The sequence below is a fragment of the Ambystoma mexicanum genome, chromosome 4p (assembly GCF_040938575.1).
Source record: "Ambystoma mexicanum isolate Mex_15411 chromosome 4p, UKY_AmexF1_1, whole genome shotgun sequence".
NCBI classification, from domain to species: Eukaryota; Metazoa; Chordata; class Amphibia; order Caudata; family Ambystomatidae; genus Ambystoma; species Ambystoma mexicanum.
The window spans coordinates 80,669,495-80,691,591 of record NC_090927.1 but is presented as its reverse complement, the minus strand read 5'-3'; the positions used below and the strand labels follow the sequence as shown (position 1 = coordinate 80,691,591).

Below are 22,097 nucleotides of genomic sequence, written 5' to 3'. Positions count from 1 at the left end.
GGAAGGACCCTGGTGGTATCGCGGAGCCGCAGCCCACGAGGGGCGCCCGCGTCCCGCGGCAGTTGGAGGCCCACAAGCCAGAGGGACCGCTCCCTCACCACAGCATCTCGGCTCCCGGGCCGCGCTCGGGTGGGGCTTATTCGGGGCGGGAGAGGTGGCGTCGCCCTGCCCCACGGCTCTGCCGCCCCGCGTGCTCCCAGCGGCGTCCTCCTACCTGGGTCTTCGCAGGCTGTCGGCGCTGCAGGCCTCCGCACCGTAGGTCTTCTACCGGGCCGCTGCGGGGCCGGAGACCGCTCGGTCTCTATGTCGCCATCTCGCCTACGTCTACCCGCCTTCTTGAGCGGCTCGGTGCATGGCTCCGCCGGACGCCGCCTCGTTTCGCAGCGCGGGCGCCCGTTGGAGCTCCTCTCTAGTCGACAGGCGGTTAGTAGGCCTCAAGACCCAGGAAGTGTAACAGGGGATCAGGTTGCTTGTCGGGCATGGGGGTTAGCCCAAAATGATCTGCGGGTTATTGCGAGTGCACCCAGCGGCAAACTGGACTAATTCAGCGACCACAGGAGCAACGATGGATCAGGATTCATTAGAGCCCTACGGAGCGCTCTCAGGAAGCGGCCATCTTGGGTGGCTCTCTAGCGCCCTCATGAACTGGTATCCCTTAAAGACAGCAGGAGTAACCCTGGAAGACCATGGCTCATCTGTCCCGCAAATAGGCATCCTTTGTGTTTTTGGAAGGAGTAAAATCCTCCCTAATGAAGTTATGAAATCTTCCACTGGCTGCATTAGAATGTGTTGGCAAGTCTATATAGATTATTGAACGGGGCAAAGGGTAACACAGTTGCACAGTTCAGGATTGTCTGGAGATTGTATAGTATCCGTTTCTGTGTTCACCCTGAAGCGCTGTCATTAAATCTTTGCCAAACTAACTTCACCAAAGATTCAAGGCCTGAGTTCAATTTCCTCTACAATAGTGACAGCATCCAATGCTTTGGCAGTCCAGAGGCTAAGAGAGCAGGCCAGGCTATATCATCCGGTGCGGAGAACAGGCAGAGGATACTGCTCCTGACGTAGCATATCCAAGGGCAGGAGTCAGGTAGTTCCACTTCTGCCACCCCCACAGAAGGCTGGCTGGCCGGGAGCTCCTGTTTCCATTCCCAACACTCTTATGAACACACAAACTGAGAAATCACTTAAGTAAGACCTCAGTTCATAAGACTCACATGTTGCATTTAGGCGTGGACTGAGGTCAGCAGTGTTGCGGATAAGGGTCGAGGGAGGGCAAGGGGGTAGTATGGTCTGTAAATAAAGTCACATATGGCCATGAAATGGGGAGTGTGACGTCATCTTTGAGTTAAAGATTTACTGTGTGACTATATGCAACCGTGTGAGGTATGTGATATGATATGATATGATATGATGTGGCATTTATAACGCGCCTGTACACCAGTGTTTCCTTGTGTCATCTACTGATCAGTTCCTGATTCCCTAGACGTCCGTCCTTGCCTTCTTTATGGTCAGTCCCTGGTTGACAGTTGTCCCTGACATGTGTGTCTTTATGCTTCTTGACTTCGGGACATGGGGACATGTCTCTAATGCACATGTTGTGCAACATGGCACACGCTACAAATATTTACCCCACCTTATCTGGCCTGTAAAATAGGGCACCCCCTCTTTGACGAAACAGCCCATCAGCAGGTGAAAGGTATGCTCAATACAGGGCTGATCCTAATGTGTGCCTCATTTTATACCACTTCCTGTTCCATCTGTGGGTTCTGAACAGGTGTCATCAGCCACAGTACCTGGGAATAGCTGGGGTCACTATACAGGTGAGCCAGCCTCCTAGTGATTTCTATCCTTCTCCCTTGTGGCCCATGTATGAGCTGTTTAGTAGTGTTTCTACTTACCCAGTACATGGGTCTGTTGCCTACTAGAGGTCTCCATTTATAAAGTCGATAATTCTAGGCAACTAATTCCTCCATCAAAATTAGCTCCAGCGATTCCACTCTAATTTCTCTGGCAAAATTAGCACTATGGAATTCCATCCCATTTTTGGTTCCCTTTAATTTGGCAAAGCGGTAGAGTGGCAATAATTCCATTAACACCACAATTTGCCTTTACCAGTGAATAGGTGTGGCGCACTAGCTCTTACACTTTCCATGGGTTTATATTTAGGGCTCTGGCATGGGTTTATATTTAGGGCTCTGGCATGGGTTTATGTTTAGGGCTCCGGCATGTGTTTATATTTAGGGCTCTGGCATGTGTTTATATTTAGGGCTCTGGCATGGGTTTATATTTAGGGCTCTGGCACGGGTTTATATTTAGGGCTCTGGCACGTGTTTATATTTAGGGCTCTGGTATGGATTTATATTTAAGGCTCTGGCATGGGTTTATATTTAGGGCTCTGGCACGGGTTTATATTTAGGGCTCTGGCATGTGTTTATATTTAGGGCTCTGGCACGGGTTTATATTTAAGGCTCTGGCATGTGTTTATGTTTAGGGCTCTGGCGTGTGTTTATATTTAGGGCTATGGCATGTGTTTATATTTAGGGCTCTGGCACGGGTTTATAGTTAGGGCTCTGGCATGGGTTTATGTTTAGGGCTCTGGCATGGGTTTATTTTTAGTGTTCTGGCATGTGTTTATGTTTAGGGCTCTGGCATGTGTTTATATTTAGGGCTCTGGCATGGGTTTATATTTGGGGCTCTGGCACGTGTTTATATTTAGGGCTCTGGCACGGGTTTATATTTAAGGCTCTGGCATGGGTTTATATTTAGGGCACTGGCATGGGTTTATATTTGGGGCTCTGGCATGTGTTTATAGTTAGGGCTCTGGCACGGGTTTATGTTTAGGGCTCTGGCATGGGTTTATATTTAGTGCTCTGGCATGGGTTTATATTTAGTGCTCTGGCATGTGTTTATATTTAGGGCTCTGGCATGTGTTTATATTTAGGGCTCTGGCATGGGTTTATATTTAGGGCTCTGGCATGGGTTTATATTTGGGGCTCTGGCATGTGTTTATATTTAGTGCTCTGGCATGGGTTTATATTTGGGGCTCTGGCATGGCTTTATATGTAGGGCTCTTGCATGGGTTTATATTTAGGGCACTGGCATGGGTTTATATTTAGGGCTCTGGCATGTGTTTATGTTTAGGGCTCTGGCCTGGGTTTATATTTAGGGCTCTGGCATGTCTCCCTTTTGTTAATGAACCATACTGTCATCCCTTTCTTAGCTTCATTATTATCTGAAGAAAGTCCATTTCAGGAACACTGCTGGTGAGGAGGTGTTCTTTGACGAGAACGGTGACTCCATGGCCGGGTTCGACATTCTTAACTGGGTGTATTCTGGAGGCAAGAGCCACAGAGCCGTTCCTGTTGGCCAGTTTACCCCACTGGGGACTGCCGGAGAGCAACTGTCCATCAACGAGAGCCAAATCGTATGGAACAGCGCCTTCAACACTGTGAGTTAAGGGGACATTTTTGATTCGTATCAGTAGAAAGTGAGCATTATTAAAGTAATTGATTCGATTTGATGTGTGTATGCATGGCTATAAAGCATGAATGGGTGCAGGAGGGTCAGATGTTATACATGCAGCTGATAGGAAGTAAAACTGAAGAGTGACATTAACCCAATGGATGTAGTGATCAGGGTCAACAGTATGGATGTAGGCAATGAATATGGTGCTCCACCCTGAGGTGTGGAATGCATCCAATGGATATGGTGCGCCATCCTGAGGTGTGGAATGCAGGAAATGGGTATGGTGCACCACCATCAGGTGTGGAATGCAGGCAATGGTTTGGTGGACTGCTCTTAGGTGTGGAATGCAGGCAATGGATATGGTGCACCAGCTTCAGGTGTGAAATGCAGGCAATGTATATGGTGCACCGCCTTGAGGTGTGGAATACAGGCAATTGATTGTGGTGCGCCGCCTTTAGGTGTGGAATGCAGGCAATGGATATGGTGTACCACCTGAGGTGTGGAATGCAGGAAATGGATATGGTGCTCCACCATGAGGTGTGGAATGCAGGCAATAGTTTGATGGACAGCCCTTAGGTGTGGAATGCAGGCAATGGATATGTTGTACCACCTGAGGTGTGGAATGCAGGAAATGATATGGTGCTCCACCGTGAGGTGTGAAATGCAGGAAATGGATATGGTGCACCACTGTGAGGTGTGGAATGCATGTATTAAATGTGGTGGACATGAGTGATAGAAGGAACGCCTACTATGAATCTGCAGTGGAGCAGTAAAGGATGGAAAGCATAAAAGTTGCATGCTTCTTTGTAGGATGGAATGCACATAATGGATATGGCAAACGGCAGTGACAGATGATATGCAAACAATAAATGTGTAGCACAGCCATGAAGCATGTAATGCATGAAATTAATGCTGCATGCATCAGTGTAGGATGGAATGTATGCAATAAATACAGTGAACTTGGTGGTATGTGAACTGCATGTAGCTAATGTGGATCACATTCAATAACTACGATAGAGCAGTGATTGGTGAAATGTATGCAATATATGTGATGTACTGTAGAGCTGATTTGAACACGTAATAAATGGGGGGCAAATGTAAGGAACTCATGGTGGCAAAAGTAAAGACAGACACAAGTGATCACAGTTCAAGGGTGATTATTAAACTGTATAGGAAGGGTGGGAAAACGCCTAATCTAAACTTAAATCTAAGATGGGAGCAAGCTACAACCATCAAAAAATAAAAAGGCAGTCCTAGTGGCGTCTTGTCAAATAAAAGGGCCTACATTAAGAAAAAACTATTGCCAATCCTTATGCTAAATACAAACAAAGAGTTTGGGATAATATTCACAAGAAAGAAAGAAGAGTTCAGAAATGATAAGTCAGGATGTGGTAGCCGGGGGTCTCCCTTCCCCACGTTTTGAGCATGGGACATGGCTGGAATCCTGAACACAGCTCATGCTCAAGCTTCCCCAGCACAAGCTAACAGTTCCACTCTCAGCTATCAGGGCCTTCGGTGGTTAAGTCTCTTTTCTACAAAAAGTCTCTTGCCTTTGAGAACCTGATGTCTTCAAAATAATAAACAAAGGGTTCCTTTCCACATGTACATTGGGTGATAACCTTCACCCCTGGATCCCCCTCTTATGGGCTCAGATACATAAAAAGGTCTTGGCAATATCAGAACCTTCGGTAGTTAAGTTCCTTCCGAGGGCCTGATGAGCTCAAAATCTTAAACAAAAGTTATTTCCTGATTGTATTCGGGATGATAATTCTTCACACCTGGGTCACCCTCTTCCGGGCTCAGACCCCTCTCAAATGTCAGCCTCCCTCCGTCAGGTTCACCCTGGCTTGTAATAAAAAGATTTCTCTTTTGTGCTTCACATGTCAGTGGGGTGATGGCTTCTCACCCCTGGCTCCCCCTCTTCCGGGCTCAGACCCTTCTCGAATGTTAGCCTCCCTCTGTCGAGTTCACTACGGCTATCAACACAATCTCATCTGTGACATTCATGAATCTTAATGAATTAAACAGTTCACTGTGGACATCCCTCTGCCGGGATCACTTTTGTCAACACACTATTTATCGGGACTGTTGCCTTTGCCCCCTCTTTATCGGCATCTCTCCGTCGTGTTCCCTCCTTGCCAACTTTGTCAATCACATAATTCCTTGAATAGTTCTTACGATGCAGGATTCATTTCACTTAGCTTCACAATAATCTGTCGGTCAAGGGCTTTCGACTGTACAGAGGATTTTACCACCTTGACCCCTTTCTCTCCTTTCCCAAGGCCTTCTGGTAACAATAGTTTCAACAATAGGGTAACTGCCCAGAGTTTCCTGAGTGAGCAACCATGGTGCCTGACTCCTCTATAGCTGGTTTCCCCCTTTCGTATCAACAGTGCTTTGTACTATTAGCTGCTTGCTACTTTTGTTCAACACAGTTCGGTTTCTTATCGGCTCTCCCCTCGACTCACTGGCTGTGATGAACCGCTTGTTTTTTCTTGTCTCTGGAGTCAAGGTCGGTACCACAGTGGCAAGCGTCTCTCCCCAGCTTGGTTATCAGCGCAGGAGTGTCCCATGTACTGTTGACATCTGCTGCAACACATGCTGGCTATTGTTCGCGATCCTATGATTCCATCTCCTGAGGTTTCACAGGCCTTGGTCAGAAAGGGCAAGGTTGCTTCTCTCCTTGTTACCCTCTCGGTTTGCGCCGTCTTTTTCCTCCTCTTGAGCTGCCGTGCTGAGTTAGCTCTCTCGCGGTGCGGTCTGCCTTTATCGTATTGTGCTGTCAGGCTCCACCTTTTATTCATGTGGTGAAGGGAAAGGGCCGTCAGGTGTTTGTTTTTCTGGTCAATTGCCAGACTTTGCCTGACCCTTGTGGTGGGACATGTCAGGAAAACGACTCTGGTGTTTGTCGTCTTTCGTGGTGTGGAAAAGTATTCATGTCAGAAAAGGAGGGTAGGGGTGGGGTGTTTAGTATCATATGGGATAGGATGGTGAAAAGGTGTTATAAGAAGGGGGATACCGCATCTCACCCATCGGTGTCCCACCTCCACTCCCCGAGGAACCCCCATCCAGGTGATCCTCCTGCACTGGTCCACCTCCCGGAACTGGATCCATTTGCGATGGACGTGTCTTGGCCCCCTGGTTGATAGATCCCCGAGGACTAGTAAGTGAGACACCTTCAGGTTTCTCAAACAAAGCCGTGAAATTTGTTATCATTCAACAAATGTGTGTAGAACACTGATGCATGGGATGCATGTGTGGTGCCCTTTTCATTTTTTTCTTTTTTTTATTACTTGTGTATATCAAGATTACTTGATTTTACAAGGCTGAACTGTAGACCTCATTCAGGGATACAGAAAAACAGTCCCCAAGTGCGGTGGTTGCCAGGGAGGCAGTGCAGGTGTTCAACTGGCAGGGAGGGGACCAGTGCAGTACCAGTTTCAGCCAGGAGTTCAGCAGGGGAGAGGAGGAGAGAAAGCCGAAGCAAAGAGGAAGGTCTTTAGGTACTTCTGGAACCAGAGATGGTTCTCCTCAAATTTCAGGGAGGCAGGGAGGCTTTTCCAGAGGGAGGCCCCAGCCGCAGAACGAGATCTACCACCAACTTGTTGCTTGGAGAAACGACTGACCCTGAGGGAGTTATAGGCAGATGAGCAAAGAGCTTGAGAAGGAAAATATTTAGGAAGAGAGAGTTGAAGGTATTGAGGCCCCAGGCCCCAGAAGGCTTTGTGGACAATGCAGAGGGTTTTTAACCTAATCCTCACAGCCACTGAGATACGATCCCTGGGCTTGAGGCCAAGGACAAGTCTTGCAGTCCTGTTCTGGATGAGTTGCAGAGGGCGGAGAGTAGAAGCAGGCAGATTTAGAAAGAGGCTGTTGCAGTAGTCGATCCTAGAGAGAACCAGAGCACTGGAAACAGTGAGCTTCTGGGGGAAGGAGAGGAAAGGAAGAATACCTCTGAGGAGGTGCAGCTGGTAGTGTGACTTCTTAGAGATGTCAGAGATGTGAGGAGAGAAGTAGAGTGTGGAGTCGAAGATGACCCAAGGTTTTTACCCTCACAGGTGGGAGCAGAAAGAGGGCCAAGAGAGGCTGGCCAGAGAGCGACAGGAAAGGAGGGAGCAGGTGTGCCGATGAGGAGAATCTCGGTCTTACTGGAATTATGGCAGAGATCGTTGGCAGCACAACACTCCTGGATAGCGGACAGGCAGTCAGAGATGACTGAGGGAGAAGAAGTGGCAGAAGGGGGCCTGAAAATGAGTTGAGTATCATCCGCATAGCACTGAAAGCTGGGGCAGAGAGCGGCAATGCAGTGGGCAAGAAGTGCCAGGTATTGGTTGAACAGCCATGGAGAGAGGGTAGACCCCTGGGGGACACCACAGGTAGAGATAGGGATAGAGGAGAAGAAGGACCCAAGTTGGACCTCGGAGGGTTGATCGGTGAGGAAAGAGGTCAGCCAATCCAAGGCCTGATTGGTGATACCCAGGTTATCACGGAGACGGTTGAGCAGAATGGCATGGTTGACCATGTCAAAGGCAGAAGAAAGATCAAGTTAGATGAGGACACAGGGGGTGTTGGAATCAAGGTTGGAGAGCAGGTCTTCATGGATGTTCAGGAGAGCAGCTTCCATGCTTCTGGCAGTTCTGAAGCCAGACTGATGGTCATGGGAGACAAATAACAGATTCAGTTTGAAGATTAAGCTGGGAGATGGCCAGCTTTTCCAGGAGTTTGCCCAGGAAAGGAGTGATGGAGTTTGAGCGATAGTTAGCTGGGAAGGAAGGGTCGGCAGAGGGTTTCTTAAGAAGAGGGTACACAAGGGAGAGCTTTGGGGGGGAGGGAAGACCCCAGTGGCAAAGGAGTGGTTGCAGAAGTCAGCCAGAGCAGGGGTCAAGGTCTCAATGTGGTCCTTGATGGTTTTGGAGGAAAAGGGGTGAACTTGTTTTGACGAGACTTTCATAGATCGGACTTGTGGCAAAAACCACAAGAAACAATATCAGAAGTTTCTTTTTACCAAAGCAATGAGAACCATCCGTTTTATCGCGACTATACTGAAGATTGTAACATTACTCAAGATCTATCATTTGTATCATAACCATCAACAACAAATGACTTCCAGTGGTCAATATGCAGCTGGAATACAAGGGGTAATACCCACCTATTTAATCAGGCAGCAATGGAATTTGAACTAACAACTATAGTATGCCTACAAGAAACTTGGCTAACTAAATTACCAAGCTGCGACGGCTTTGTCACGTTCCTGAACCCTGCAATAAAAGGCATCCTGGGCAGACCAGCATCAGGCCTTCTAACACTAATTCAAATCCTACCACAATGGTCAATTATAACTAGTAATAACATTAACCCATGGATACAAAATACTATTATTCGAATACAAGCATCCAGTGTTAACAACCGTGATCGACTCATATCCATCATAAACCTACACTGTAATCCAACAACCTTAAGCAAATTTTTAGACAATGTCTTCTTAACTATTGATAAAACACTTGTAAAACACCATCACGTGGAATTCATCATATGTGGTGATTTAAATATACATTTATATAATAAACTCGGCCAACGGATGGAGTACGTTGAATTGTCAATACGCGCAAAAAAAATGGTACAAAGAAACCTCCATTCGAAATCTTAAACAAGTTGACCATCCCAAAGATGACATGGGCAAAACCTTACCTACATGGGATAGCGGCAAGGCAACAGCGATAATAGATTACGTATATCTGACAACAGTTCTATTCGAATCCATCACAGAGACATTAACCAATACATCGACAAGAAGCAACCATAATCAACTAATAATTAACGGCTCCGGACTTGTGCAACCAAAAAAGATTGATTTCCGCATACAGACAGAAGTCACTGGTAATAACCGTAGCTTGCGATTGACTGAGGAACAATTAAAAGACCTCACAAATCGAATCCAACTAACATCAATGCCTGATATGGACAAACTTAATTACGACGTCTTCCTGATCCCTTTCCTAAAGCCAAGGAAGAATCAAAAGAAACTATATAACCATCAATACAATACTATGGTTGCCCAAAAAAAAAAGAGATTCGTAAGGACATTCGCAAATTAAAACCAGCAAACGGAATTCTACGAAGCCAATTTGACGTTTGAGCGCTAAACGAAACTCTAAAGTACATGAAATTATTTCCTGATGACTAAATCCGTACAGTGTATATGGGGCTTTGCTTGAACAATCTGCCCACACGAGACAAACTTGCAATGATAGGACAAATCCCGAAAACTGAAAGACATTGCTGCTTCTGCAAAGATAGCGAAACACCAGAGGCTATGCATCATCTAGTAATGATCTGTCCAGAATAAACGCCTAAGAGACTGACTTTCGGAAAATTGATGGACAAGGAGTTGCGCTGGTCATTACTACTGAATGGACTTGAAAATAAATAAATGTTCACGATATTGCAGTTTCTACAACATATTTTGGGATTAGATGCTCAAAACCAACTTGAAGTGAAGACAACGATGAACATTATCCTAGTTGCTTCAAAAATGATAACAAGAAACCTTTTATCTGTATTGTCGTAATATTTCATGTTTACAACCATGAACTTTTTTTCTTTTTTTTTTCTTTTCTTCTTTTATCTTTCTTATTCTTCCTAAACCTTCTTAATTGCAATATGCTAAAAAATGAAAATTTTGTAACAAACTAAATCATTTTAATAAAAAAAAATAGATCGGACTTGTCTAGAAACCTTGTCTGGGGAGAACAGGGAAAAAGAAGAGAAGGCTGGAGGAGAGGTGGCTGAAGAAGAGCCAGAGAAAGAGCAGGTATTAGAGGGGGATGGGGGAGAGGATGAGAGAGAGGACAGGATTTCCTGAGTTTTAGAGATGAAATGAGAAGCCAGAGCTGTGCAGAGGGCCTTGGAGGGGACAGGAGAGATAGAAACTGCTGCAGGATTGGCCAGCTCCTTACAGATAGAGTTCTGCCAAGTTGTTGGATGCCGCAGAGACGCAGACTTGGATGTGGGCTCTCTTCTTCGTGTCGACAGAGAGGTGGCAGGCCAGTTTATCAGAGGATGTACCGTAAGCATGCCATTTCCTCTCAGGCACCCTGCACTTGCGTTTAAGGGTGGCACGGTCTGAGTCATACCAGGAGTTGCACTTGGCTTTGGGCTTGAAGCGGATCATCATGACAGGGACAAGAACATCAAGAGTATCAGAGATAGCAGAGTGGAGCTTGGAGAGGGCTGTGTCAGGGTGAGAGTCAACCAAAGGGGGAGGGGAGGAGAAAGTGGCAGCAAAAGCCTCAACTGACACACGCTTCATGGGTCAGATAACGAAGAAGGTAGGTGGCTGTTAGGGAGAATTCTCAGAAATGTGCTAATTCCTCTCTACCTTAGGGACCACCAGCACTATTGCTGGACTCTAGGACTTTTACATTTTTAACCTGGAGCGAGTGAGACCTTTTTCTCGTGTATTTTTACTGTGATTCTAACTCTGTGATTCTTTTGGTTTTTGGGGTCTGACAAACTCCATAGGCATCTCCTTGCATTTTGTCACATAGCAGCTTCAGTGCAGTGGCACAGGGAAGTCTTTCAGATTTCCCAAGGTTTAAATACCTTACTCTTGGATTAACTACTGTTTCCAGGATCAGTGAAATGAAATTGATTTCACTTATATTGTAACTTTCTAGACCCAGAGCACACTATCTTACAATAGGGTGCTGGAGGGGTTACTTAGTATCCCCTTTCTCTAGTTTCTCATGTAACATTTTGAGGTTACCCTTTACACAATGAATGGCTGGTGGCAGTGGTTTAATTTTTACTACCGTGATATGTTTTTATCGCGGGCTGCGTTCGCAGCGGCAGTGAAGCACCCATGGGTGCCATTATTGTAAAAATGGCTCTGGTCTTTTTTCGCCATTGCTTGTTGTTTAGGTCCTTCTTCAGATTTACTCTGCGTGCAAAACCAGGTTTGGTCCCTTTGTTCATTTTGTCTTTGGCGGGCTTCATGAGTGAAACCCGCCTCTTGCTACAGTGTGTCTGGTGGGGGCACGAAGTGAGGGAGGTGGCGGAAACTCCCTGTGCTTAGTCTCCTAGGAGACAGGAATGCACTCTTAGGTGATTGGTCGTCTGGCTGTCCGGTAAGGACAGCCACCCTGCTAGGTGACTGACAGCTAGGCTGGGATGAATGGGAGAAATCTGCAGAAAAGGCGAGGCTTTTTGGCTTGGAAGGAAGAGTGGACCAGTGGACAAAGGAATCCAAAGAAGAACTTGGAAGAGATGGACCGTTGGTTTGCCCTGTGAAGCCCTGCTGCTATGCTGAAGCTCTGAATTTGTCTCGACTAGAGAAGCCCTGCAAGGACGACTTCTCCCCTTGAGTTGGTGGTACCAATAAACTCCAAAGTAAGCCACCTAGACATCCTCTCGGAGCTGGTTGAATTTCCACTGCAGTCGCTGCTGGAACTGAATAGGCAGGGAGAGGAACACCAGATTGTGTGTGTTTCTTTTAAGTTGGTCAAGAGCTCCAGGAAGATCCTCTGGACTCCTAGGAAGCAGGACTGACTGAACCTGACCCGCCTCAACAGAGTGCTGGACCCCAGAAGCAAGGAAAGCCCATCTCGACTGCCGGGAACCGTGGTGGTGCTATTTGCGGTAGACACGAGGAGCTGAAACACCGAAGTGCCACTTGTTTGAAGATTGCCGGTTGCCGTGGGTGACTATCCCGTTGCAGTGCAGGAGTCCCCAGAAGTCCTCCCTCTTGTCCTCATGACTGAGGCCCAGGAACAACAGGATCTGCAGAGCTGCACAGGAACAAAATCCACCTGCTGCAATTTTCTTCAACCTAAAGGTACTGTACAGTCTAAGAGAACTTACCTCTTGTTGTAGATTTGCTTGTATCTTCTACACTCACAAGTGTAGCGGTTTGTGGCCCTACATTTGATTCTTCTTTCTCATCAAAGACTTCTAAAAACATTGTGCAAAGACTTTTTACTTATCTGCAAGAAGTGCTTCAGTTCACATAGACTTTTGCCCATTGGCATTGGCCTGGTTCCCTGAATGACTCTTCTCTCCTCTGTTATTGTGTTACACCTGTCCTTCCAGGAATGGGTTAACTTACTCTGCATTTGGGGTCCAAAAGTATTTGCCTGCTTAAAGAATATTTGTGATCTCTTGTTTGTTCTAATAACCCTTTCTTTTGACACTCTCATAAGCCTACTCTGAATGCAACAGTAATATATTAATGTCCACAGTGTCCTAGCTATTTAAGTCACCTGAGGATGTAGGAATTTTCTGTGTGCCATCCCCAATGGTTCTTTACTGATTCTGAGAAACCTAAGAGTGTGTATTTCTGAAGTGTATTTGAGTGTTGCTACCATATTGCTCCCTTCTGAAGAAGGTTTGGTTAACTGACTGGTAAATAAATTAATAATTGTTTTATCAAGAAACCTTGTGTATCAGTGTTTATTTGATTACTTGTCACTGTGAATCTCTGTGTAACTACCCTACTGCTCACATTGACCCCTCTTGAGATAAGCCTGGCTGCTCGTCCACACTACCAACCTGTGTATTTCAGACTTATACCAAAGGTTGGGTCCCTATTGCCAGGAGGCTAAGGTTGTTGTAGTACACCAAAAGGGTATTACCCCAAATCTTTACCTAACAGTGGCAGTGATGGAGTTGTCTTGCCCTGAGAAGTGGAGAGAGTGAGCTGGGAGGAAAGGAGAAAGTCATCACTCCAGGAGAGAGGAGTGGTGAGAGGGATAGAACGGGGAAGGTCTGTTGAGATCAGAACATCCAGAGTGTGCCCTGCAGAGTGAGTCGGGCCAGAGGGGAGGAAAGAGAGTTATAGAGAGTTGCAGAGATCACGAAAGAGTCCATAGGAAGGATAGGAAGCATCCAGGTGAATGTTAAAGTCTCCAAGAAGGAGGAGTTCAGGTCGAGACCAGGAGGGAAGTGGAGAGGTCCGCCCATTCAGAGAGGAAGGAGTAGATCTGACCAGGTGGCCGATAGATGGTTCCCACAATAAGGGAATGGCTAGGAGAGAGAGAGCGCCTGCAGACGAGGAATTCAAAGGACGAGTATGAATGACAGAGGCCAAAATCCACCCAGGGAAGATCAGGGCTATACCTCCTCCAGAACGGTTGGACCTGGGCACGGTGAGGATCTTCTAGCCATCAGGGTGCAGCGTGTCAAAGCTTCCCGTGAACCATGTCTCGATGAGACCGATGACATTGAGGTCAAGCTCCTCCAGGAGGCGGAAGATGTCAGAGGAGTGTTTGACAGCAGAGCAAGAGTTGAGAGTGGCAATTTGGAGAGGTTGCCATTCTTGAAAGACTTCCATGGAGGGGGATAAATCAGAGGTACACCCTGCGGAGGTGTAGAAGAAGCCCAAGGGAGGCAGAAGAGGAAGGAGGAGAGGCCAAGGTAGCCCTTGGCTGTTTAGCCCTTTCTCTCAAAAGGTGCCTCAATGGACATCAGGCCTGGACTAGGAGTTATCACCGAGACAGGTCTCTTGCATTCTCCACCTGAGGAAATCCCCTGTTTTTGCAACCTGCAGGGGCTTTGGCTCTGCGCCTTTTCCCTTTGTTGGAGTGATTCAGGGACTCTGCCATATACCATGGTCTACCTGAACAAACCTGCTAGTGTGAAAGGGTCTGCTGTTCCTGACCTGGGAATCCAGCTGAAGACAACTCACTCAGTCCTCTAGTGCCCTTCAGACCTGAAACTACCCCATCCACCATGCCAAGGTAATTTTCTTTGCCAGTGGACAACCCTGAGATCGCTGAAAATGGTGCAACCAGAATTGTCACCTGAGTCGCTGTTGAGCCGTCTCAGAAGGCACCTCAGGGGGCTTCAGGCTTGGATGGGGTGCTACCGGTGAGGCCGGCATCTTGCACCCTTCAGCTGAGGAAACCTTATAGTTGCAGCTCTCAAGTGCTCCCTCCTTTTTTCTTCCCAGAGTTTTCACTCCAGTAATATCTGTGGCTACAAATGGGTCAAGGAGGTCATTACCGAACAGCCAACCGGCTGGAATGGAGTCCTTGACTGCAACACGGTGCAGGGAGCCTGTGCCCCTGCAAATAAGCCTTACCATTTCCAAGGGACAGTAACTCAGACCATCAAACCTTCTTACCTCCGGGTTTGGTCGTGGGGTGTACTGCCTTATCTTCACTATTTGCCTGAGAGCTGTGACACTAGCAGCAATACCACGTGAGGTGCAAGAGATTTCCCCACGGAAAAGACACAGTCCAGAAATATCTGAGTGAGTGAGGGAACATTCAGCAACTCCCTGGCGTAGTGGGACTTCATTTAAGATGCATACATGGACATTTTGCTCCTTTTCCAAGGAAACAACCGTCACAATGGCCTGCTTGCGCTTCATCTTGCAGGCCCTCCAACCTTCCTATGGGACAAATCTCCACATCGAAAATGTGAAGGAAAAATTAAACAATAAGGTATACGCATTTACGTACCTCCCTGTTATAAGAGCACCATACACATGTATATGCTGTTTGCCTCTTGCCATGTTAAAACACTGTCTCTAGTCTGCATAAAGCGAGACGATACACTGCACTGTGCATGTCGCCTTTAGAACAGCGCTTTGCACAACACTAAAGAATGCTATCCTTCACTGTTCACACTTCTGAAGCATATCCGTTTTGGCATAGCTAAACGTGTTCTCTGCTTTTGGCTTTTACTGACAGGTGGCATTAGCTGGTGAATGTCATTATATTACAATGCCTCTTGCCTGCAGAGATTTAGGGAGTATATTCACCTTGAGGAAATGCATTGCACTGTGCTGCTTTTACTGATAACACTAACACACATTGCTGAGTACATCTCACATTGATAGACTGTGAGGGTTTGTCCGAGTCAGCAACAAAGTTGAAAGGTGTGACCTTGTCAGGCTGAGACCACCCTCCTTCCATTGAAACTCATGTATTCTTGTAGGTACAAGATATCTGGGCTCAGGAGGGGGCGGGGGGGTTCACTTGTGCCGAAGTCCTGTGTTGACATTGGTTATTTGTCTGCTTACTGCTTTACCAATAAAGTGTTAGTGAGTGGTTGTGGAGTGTGTTGGGGACCTCATGCTACAGGTGCCAACACTTTGGTTTCTGGAAGAAGTTGGCCTACCATGACTCTGTGATCTCCCTTGGGATTTTGGGGACCTTTCTGGGATGAACGGTCAGAACGTCATTCTTTGGCCTCCTTGTGTTTACCCTGATCAGTTGTCTCTGATTTGGGTGAAGGCACCTTAGCATTTGTGTGGACTGGAGCGTTCACATACCGGCCTGCAGCCTTCTCGGGCTCCACAGGCTTGGCGTCACTCCTGTCCCCATCTCACACTTTTCAAGGTATTCTCACACGGGTCTGAATTAGATATGCCCTGAGTTGGGTGAAATTAGTTACCTGCAGCCCATGCACACTGTGACTCTAAGAGCTGATTTATCAACACCTCAAAAAGTTTGCTCCCAACCTCAGATGGTTAGACTACATCCTTGGGGATGTGGTGCCTGGGCTGTCACCATCTGAGCTACTTTCCTCCACACTGGAAGGTGTGGGAGTCTCCCATTCAGATGAAATTCCGCCAGCACCGCGTTCTAAGATTTCTCAGCAATTCAGTATTCCTACCTTAACTGCCATGTGGGAGACCCAACCTCTCACAGAGCTTGTGCAGGGAGACTGATCCCAGACCCTGCACTAAAGCCCATTGTGAGCCACTTTGAAGTAGTTGAAAAATACCATGGCAGTGAATTGAATGCTAGTTGTACATTTGTATTATGGCTGACTAAGCTGTGGGCACAGTCTGTCTGAATTCCCAAACACTGCCATCAAAGTGATGAATTGACTTCTGCCGGCGCATAAGTAAAGGCTTAAGTGCCTACTCAGCCTCACACTTCTACAAACCAAGCATGGACCCAATCATAAAGGTAAAACAGGCACAGTTAAGAGATATACTTCCTTTGGCTTTTGTGGTCATGCGGGCCGAAGGGAAGTCTATACTCTCAAGAAGGGTCTGAAGGTGAACCAGTAGCAACCCAAACATCGAAGTAGAACAATTCAAAATGCAACATTTTTCAATCAAGGTTATATAAGGTTGGGTTGATAACGTTATGCATAAAGTAGCACTTCCCTGTAAGACAACACATTTCCTGGAGCAAAAAGCTTGCATCTGGGCTCTTTTGCATACTCACAATGTCTTGCTTATGTGGCTCTGAACTAGAGGTGAACTTCCAGCGATGGCTGCTAGGTGGTGTTGCGGCCTTTGTGACTTGGCTCAAATGGATTATCCTACATATATGTGTGGGTTATGTGCATGAAATGTCCTGGACGGGGCTACTGTGTTGGGGAAACTAGTCAACAATTACATAAACGCATGAACCTCCATCGCCAAAGTGTCAAATGATGTACAAACGAGAGTCCGGTGGGTGATGATTTTTCAGAAGCTAGTCATACCCTTGATGACCTCAAAATTGCTGTACTCAGGGGTAATTTTAGGACTGACAAATCCGGAGTGAATGATGAATTCTAATGCATGCACATTTTGAATACACTGGCAGGCGGCTTGAACAGACGTTGTAGTCTCAAGAGTCATTATTCCAACTAACAGACTTTCCACCCATAGGGATACAGGAATCCCAACATCCAGACCTGAAACGTTCAATCATTTTTTTGAAAGCCGTTCACAGGCATTCAACTGGCACTGCACCAGCCCCACCTTTCTCTCTAATGCAATGAATTGTTGCTAGACTCCTTCCACCCAGCCCCATCTGCCCTCAAAATGCCGCAGCTGAAAAGCTTCCCGGAGACTTGTCAAGGCCCCTCGCCCTAGTTAAACCACACCCTTTCCTCTTGATTATGATTTACGCAATCCCTATAAGGTATTTGACCCAACGTTACCACATTGTCCTGCACAAGTCACAGGCCTAACACATATCTGGGTGTGTCTCCCCCCTTTCAGACTTCTAGGGGCACAAGTCTGATAAGTTGATGGTTGTGCTACCACTGTTCTTGTAAAGGGACTGGCCTGACATACCGAGTTTCAACTGGACTGCACATACAATGATTTACACTTGACCATCCCCTCATGCCTTCCCGAGAGCCCTCTAACAGGATGGGCTGTTTTCTTTTTCCCTGCTCTTCCGTTACACTGACCCCTGCCCCACTTAACACTGCACGCCATTTAGACCTTGAAGATCGCAATGAGTGGGGGAGTTGTACATCTAATAAATGCCTCTCTGAGCAAAACTACAAATCAGGTACAGACAGGCACAGATAATGGGGTATCTGCAGGAGGGGCTATGTAAGCAGGTGCAGACAGGCACAGATAACGGGGTATCTGCAGGAAGGGCTATGTAAGCAGGTGCAGACAGGCACAGATAACGGGGTATCTGTAGGAGGGGCTGTGTAAGCAGGTGCAGACAGGCACAGATAATGGGGTATCTGCAGGAGGGGCTATGTAAGCAGGTGCAGACAGGCACAGATAACGGGGTATCTGCAGGAGGGGCTATGTAAGCAGGTGCAGACAGGCACAGATAACGGGGTATCTGCAGGAGGGGCTATGTAAGCTGTAACGTTTTTCAAAGGCTTCATCCCATCTCTGCCTGCGGAAGTGGAGACATTCCACGAAAGCTTGCAAATAAGCAAAATAAATTACTTTGTTGGCTTAATTATGGTATTGATTCGTTGTTTTCTTTTGGATCAAAATTTTATATTATAGGGCGACGGTCGCCGTAGAGGTGCGTTGGACTCCCATAGGAACCTTGAAACATTCTATTGCTAATAACTTTTGATTCGTGAGATGGATCTGTACAAAACTATGAAGTCAATTAGAGACCCATGCCCTCTCCCCCCCAGACTGCAAGGTTTGGTAGAGGTTTGTAAAACAAATTAAAATATTATTAAGAAAAAGAAAAGGAAAAAAAAGGTTGCAGTTTACTTCCCATTCATTTTTCCATAGACAAAAATGGTCCTTTTTTTTTTTATCAGACCGCACATCCTAAACCGCTGGATGGATTTAGGTCAAGTCCAAAGCAACGAAGCGTTCACTGCAGGATTTTTTGTGGTTTGGGGTATTCCATAGAGTCGTTTTTTAAATATTTGATGGAGAAGGTGGTGCCCCTTACTCCAAAATAGATAGCTATATCTCAGGTAAATTGCCAAAAGTAGGAGATTTTAGAAATGAAACAGCCGTCATCTTGTTTATCTCTCAATGCGGACGATAGCTGCAGCTTTAGCAAAAGATATCAAACAATGAAACACTGGAGAAAAGCCATTTGCGGGTCAAAAAACATGCAAATGCCATCAGGCTAGAGGTGTGGGGTGTTGGCTAGAGGGATCCAAGGGGAGGTTTGGAGTTAGAGGGGTTCTAGGGACTGAGTTTGCAACACAAATCTTTTCTGTAACCTCGGCTATCTCGGCGAATAGCTGACATCTCAAAACAAACTGCGTCACAGAAACAGAGAGTGTTGTGGGGGGAATGGGAGAGGGCAGGGGTGGTGAGGAGGCCGTCTGGGGAGTGGCGGCAGCTGGCACAGATGAGGGGGGCACTTGGTGAGGGCCTGGGTGGGCAAGAAAACACTTCACCTTTATTTTTGATATTCACAGCTATAAAACTACAGATAGCAATGGCTATCTGTAGTCCATACATGAAATGACTGCATATAACCAAGGGTATCTGTCGTTCTGTACCTGCAGCTAAAAAAAGATATAGATATTTGTACAGCTACAGTGACGTCGGGCGTGAAGGCATCTGGGAATCCCATCCATGCAGTAACCGGGACGGATCCTGTTTAGTTTCAACGCAAGGTAGCAGCCGGCCCCCTCAGGCTATCTTGCTTATAAATTAGCATAATACACCGAGCAACATGGTCTGAGGGGGCAGGATCCTTCCTCGCTTTGAAGCTAAGCAGGGTCTGCATAGATGGGAAATAGTCCACAGCCCCGGATCTCGTGTATTTTCAACACACAGAGTCTGCAATTTTTGTAACTGCGTTACTGTCAGCCCTTGAAAGTACTGCACCCAGAGACTGAGAGACCACTTTTGCCTTTTGATGAATTGCATTCTGTTTTTTGTAGTTTCCCAGTAAGGATGGGGGAATAATGCCACAATTGTACACTTTTTGCCTAACATAGTTCTGTAAGGATTTATATACCTGAGGGACACTATGGTATGTGTACTTTTCAAGTTATCTTTATTAAGCAGATTATTGTTTAAAGCCAGACATTGGTATGAGGAGGGGAAATGATGAGAGGGAAAGTAAGTCATGAGTATTTGCACACGATGTGGCAAGAGAGTTTGCAATCCTGGACACTGGTGCAGTTATTTTCCCCTGATTGTGACTGCTTTTCAGAGCACAAGTAAAAAGACACATGCTGCCAGAGTCCGTTTTTTTCAGAGGGCAGACGCAACCCTTCGGTTTATTTTTTAGGTTGGCAAGCTTGCTCAAGTATTTGGCTACCAGCATTTGATACAGGTTATCATGTTCCCAGTGCAGACGCTTACCCACGCGAACACAAGCACTTGTTTCGTTTTGGGTTTTCGTTTCCCAGGGAATATTTCATGACAGATTTCTGGGTTAAAAAGGTGAGCACCTTTTATACTTTGCCAGCATATTTATTAGAACATTTCCTCTCTCAGGTTATTTTTCTGGTGTTCATGACTTTTTTTTAGTCCAATGCTATTTTGTCTTGCACTCTTTCTTCTAAGGGGAAGGTGAACTGAACTATATCTGTATATTTTACTTTAAGATATATGTTCACTTACTGTGCTTATATTCATGGGTGCCAGGTTTTGATGTTCGCTATGGGGCAAAAGTACCCGGGCATATGTTATTCCTGCAGCCTGTTATACCTTCCCCTTTTCCGTGCTGGGGTCATGCAATCTATCACAACATTCAGCAATAGACTGCCCATAAAACAAGGGACTTGTAGCATGCTGCTTAACCAAAGTGTGTGATCCTTGGCAAATAATGTAATCTCACTGCGCATTGCCTAAAAAGTGTTTCGTTCTCAAACATCATCTTTTATACATAACAATACCACTGTCCAAACAGGTCAACATCAGTTTGTTATTGATGAATCTCTTTGAGCGATGGGTTGCAAGTGAGGGCCTGTGTATAGGGATATTGATTATTTTGATTTGGAGGTATTTATATCTGTGCTAGCGACCCATGGGGCATCTAAGTGCTTAAGGAGTATCGGTGGAGGCCAGAAACAAAAAGAAGGATTGTGAAAAACTAAGGTAGAACTAGAAAAGAAACAGCTGTATCTTTTTTCTAAAAGCCTGCAAAGATCTTGTGCTGCTTAGCTGTATGGGAAAAGAGTTCCAGCTGGAAGCCGGCCTGAAATGAGTGTTCTAAGGCTCTTGAACATCTAAAAAATGGTACAGAGAGCAGAAACTGGATTTGAGATCTTTGGTTTCACAAGGAGGAATTCCCTTGGATCAGATCAGCCATGTATTTGGGAACTGTTCCATATAAGGTTTTATTAACCAAGGTCATGGGTTTGAATTTGATTTGAGCTTTGACTGGGAGCCATTGCAATCCTAGCAATACTGGATTCATTAGAGCCCTTCGAGGCGTGTTGGTCATGATGCGGGCTGCTGTACTGAGAAGGGTGTGTAGCGTGAAACGGCTTGCTTATTTGGACACAGGAATACAGCATTACAATAATCAAGTTTGGCCCAAATATTGGCTCTGACTGTAATAGTGAGGTTCCCAGTTGAAAGAAAAGGGTGCATTTTATTTTTAACTCTTCAGGTGATAAGAGGAGGCATTGAACATGGTATTGGCCTTGGGGGAGAATGGACATGTTAGAGTCCAATATGACACAGAGAGATTTACCTTTAGTGGTTTTAAAGAAAGACTCCTGTGAATGACACACTTGGGCATAGTATGATTGCATTTTGGCTCTTAAGTGGTCAGAGCAGGCCAGTAGTAATTCTGTTTTGGATTGATTCAGACTGAGACAGTTTTCATGTATTCATGCTTGGATACTGTTGAAAACAGTCTGACTACGAGTACCCGTGTTTTCAGAGGATTTGGGTATTTTGAATGCAATCTGAGTATCGTCCACATAGTCGGTCACGCAGAGGCCAAATGTACACATTACACATTGAACAGGCGGGGCGAGAAACATGAACCCTGTGGCACACCGCAGAGTTGAGGAGGTGCACAAGATTCAAAGCTTTTGATTTTAACTGTGGTGAGCCTTTCAGTAAGAAAAGAGGAAAACCAATTTCAAGTTATTTGGTGAAGGCCTAGCTCTGCAGTGAGGCGATCCAGCAAAATGTTGTGATCAATAGTATCAAAAGCTGCTGATAGATCTAGCAGTATCAGGAAGCTTGCACCGTCGGTCTCAACTAGTTGAAGAAGGATATCATTGATATGTATTGGGGCCTTTTCGTTACTAAAAACCTGACTGGTACCTACACTTCTCTACAGAATCTCGCAGCTAAATGTAAGCAGGTCTTCCAGGATTTCAAGCAGCTAAAGACTATTTGCAATAGGTCGATAATATGAACAAGTGAACGGATCTAAGGAGGACTTTTTGAGCACCAGCGTACTCCAACTTCTTTTTAAAGAAGAATGGAACCTTCTAAAAAGAAGACATTGACAATGCTAGTCAAAATTGGTGTCAAG

The 22,097-nt window shown here is 46.0% G+C and overlaps 1 protein-coding gene across 1 annotated transcript in view; it reads left to right on the top strand.

Annotated features, from left to right (window-relative positions):
- Nucleotides 1–303: 303 nt before the first annotated feature.
- The window catches only part of LOC138452776 (vomeronasal type-2 receptor 26-like), a 38,706-nt gene continuing 16,912 nt past the window's right edge, over nucleotides 304–22,097 (top strand). Inside the window, exons 1-2 of the mRNA XM_069605119.1 lie at nucleotides 304–423; nucleotides 3,224–3,451. Coding sequence (XP_069461220.1) covers nucleotides 304–423; nucleotides 3,224–3,451 — 348 coding nt within the window. The remainder of the gene's footprint in view (nucleotides 424–3,223; nucleotides 3,452–22,097) is intronic.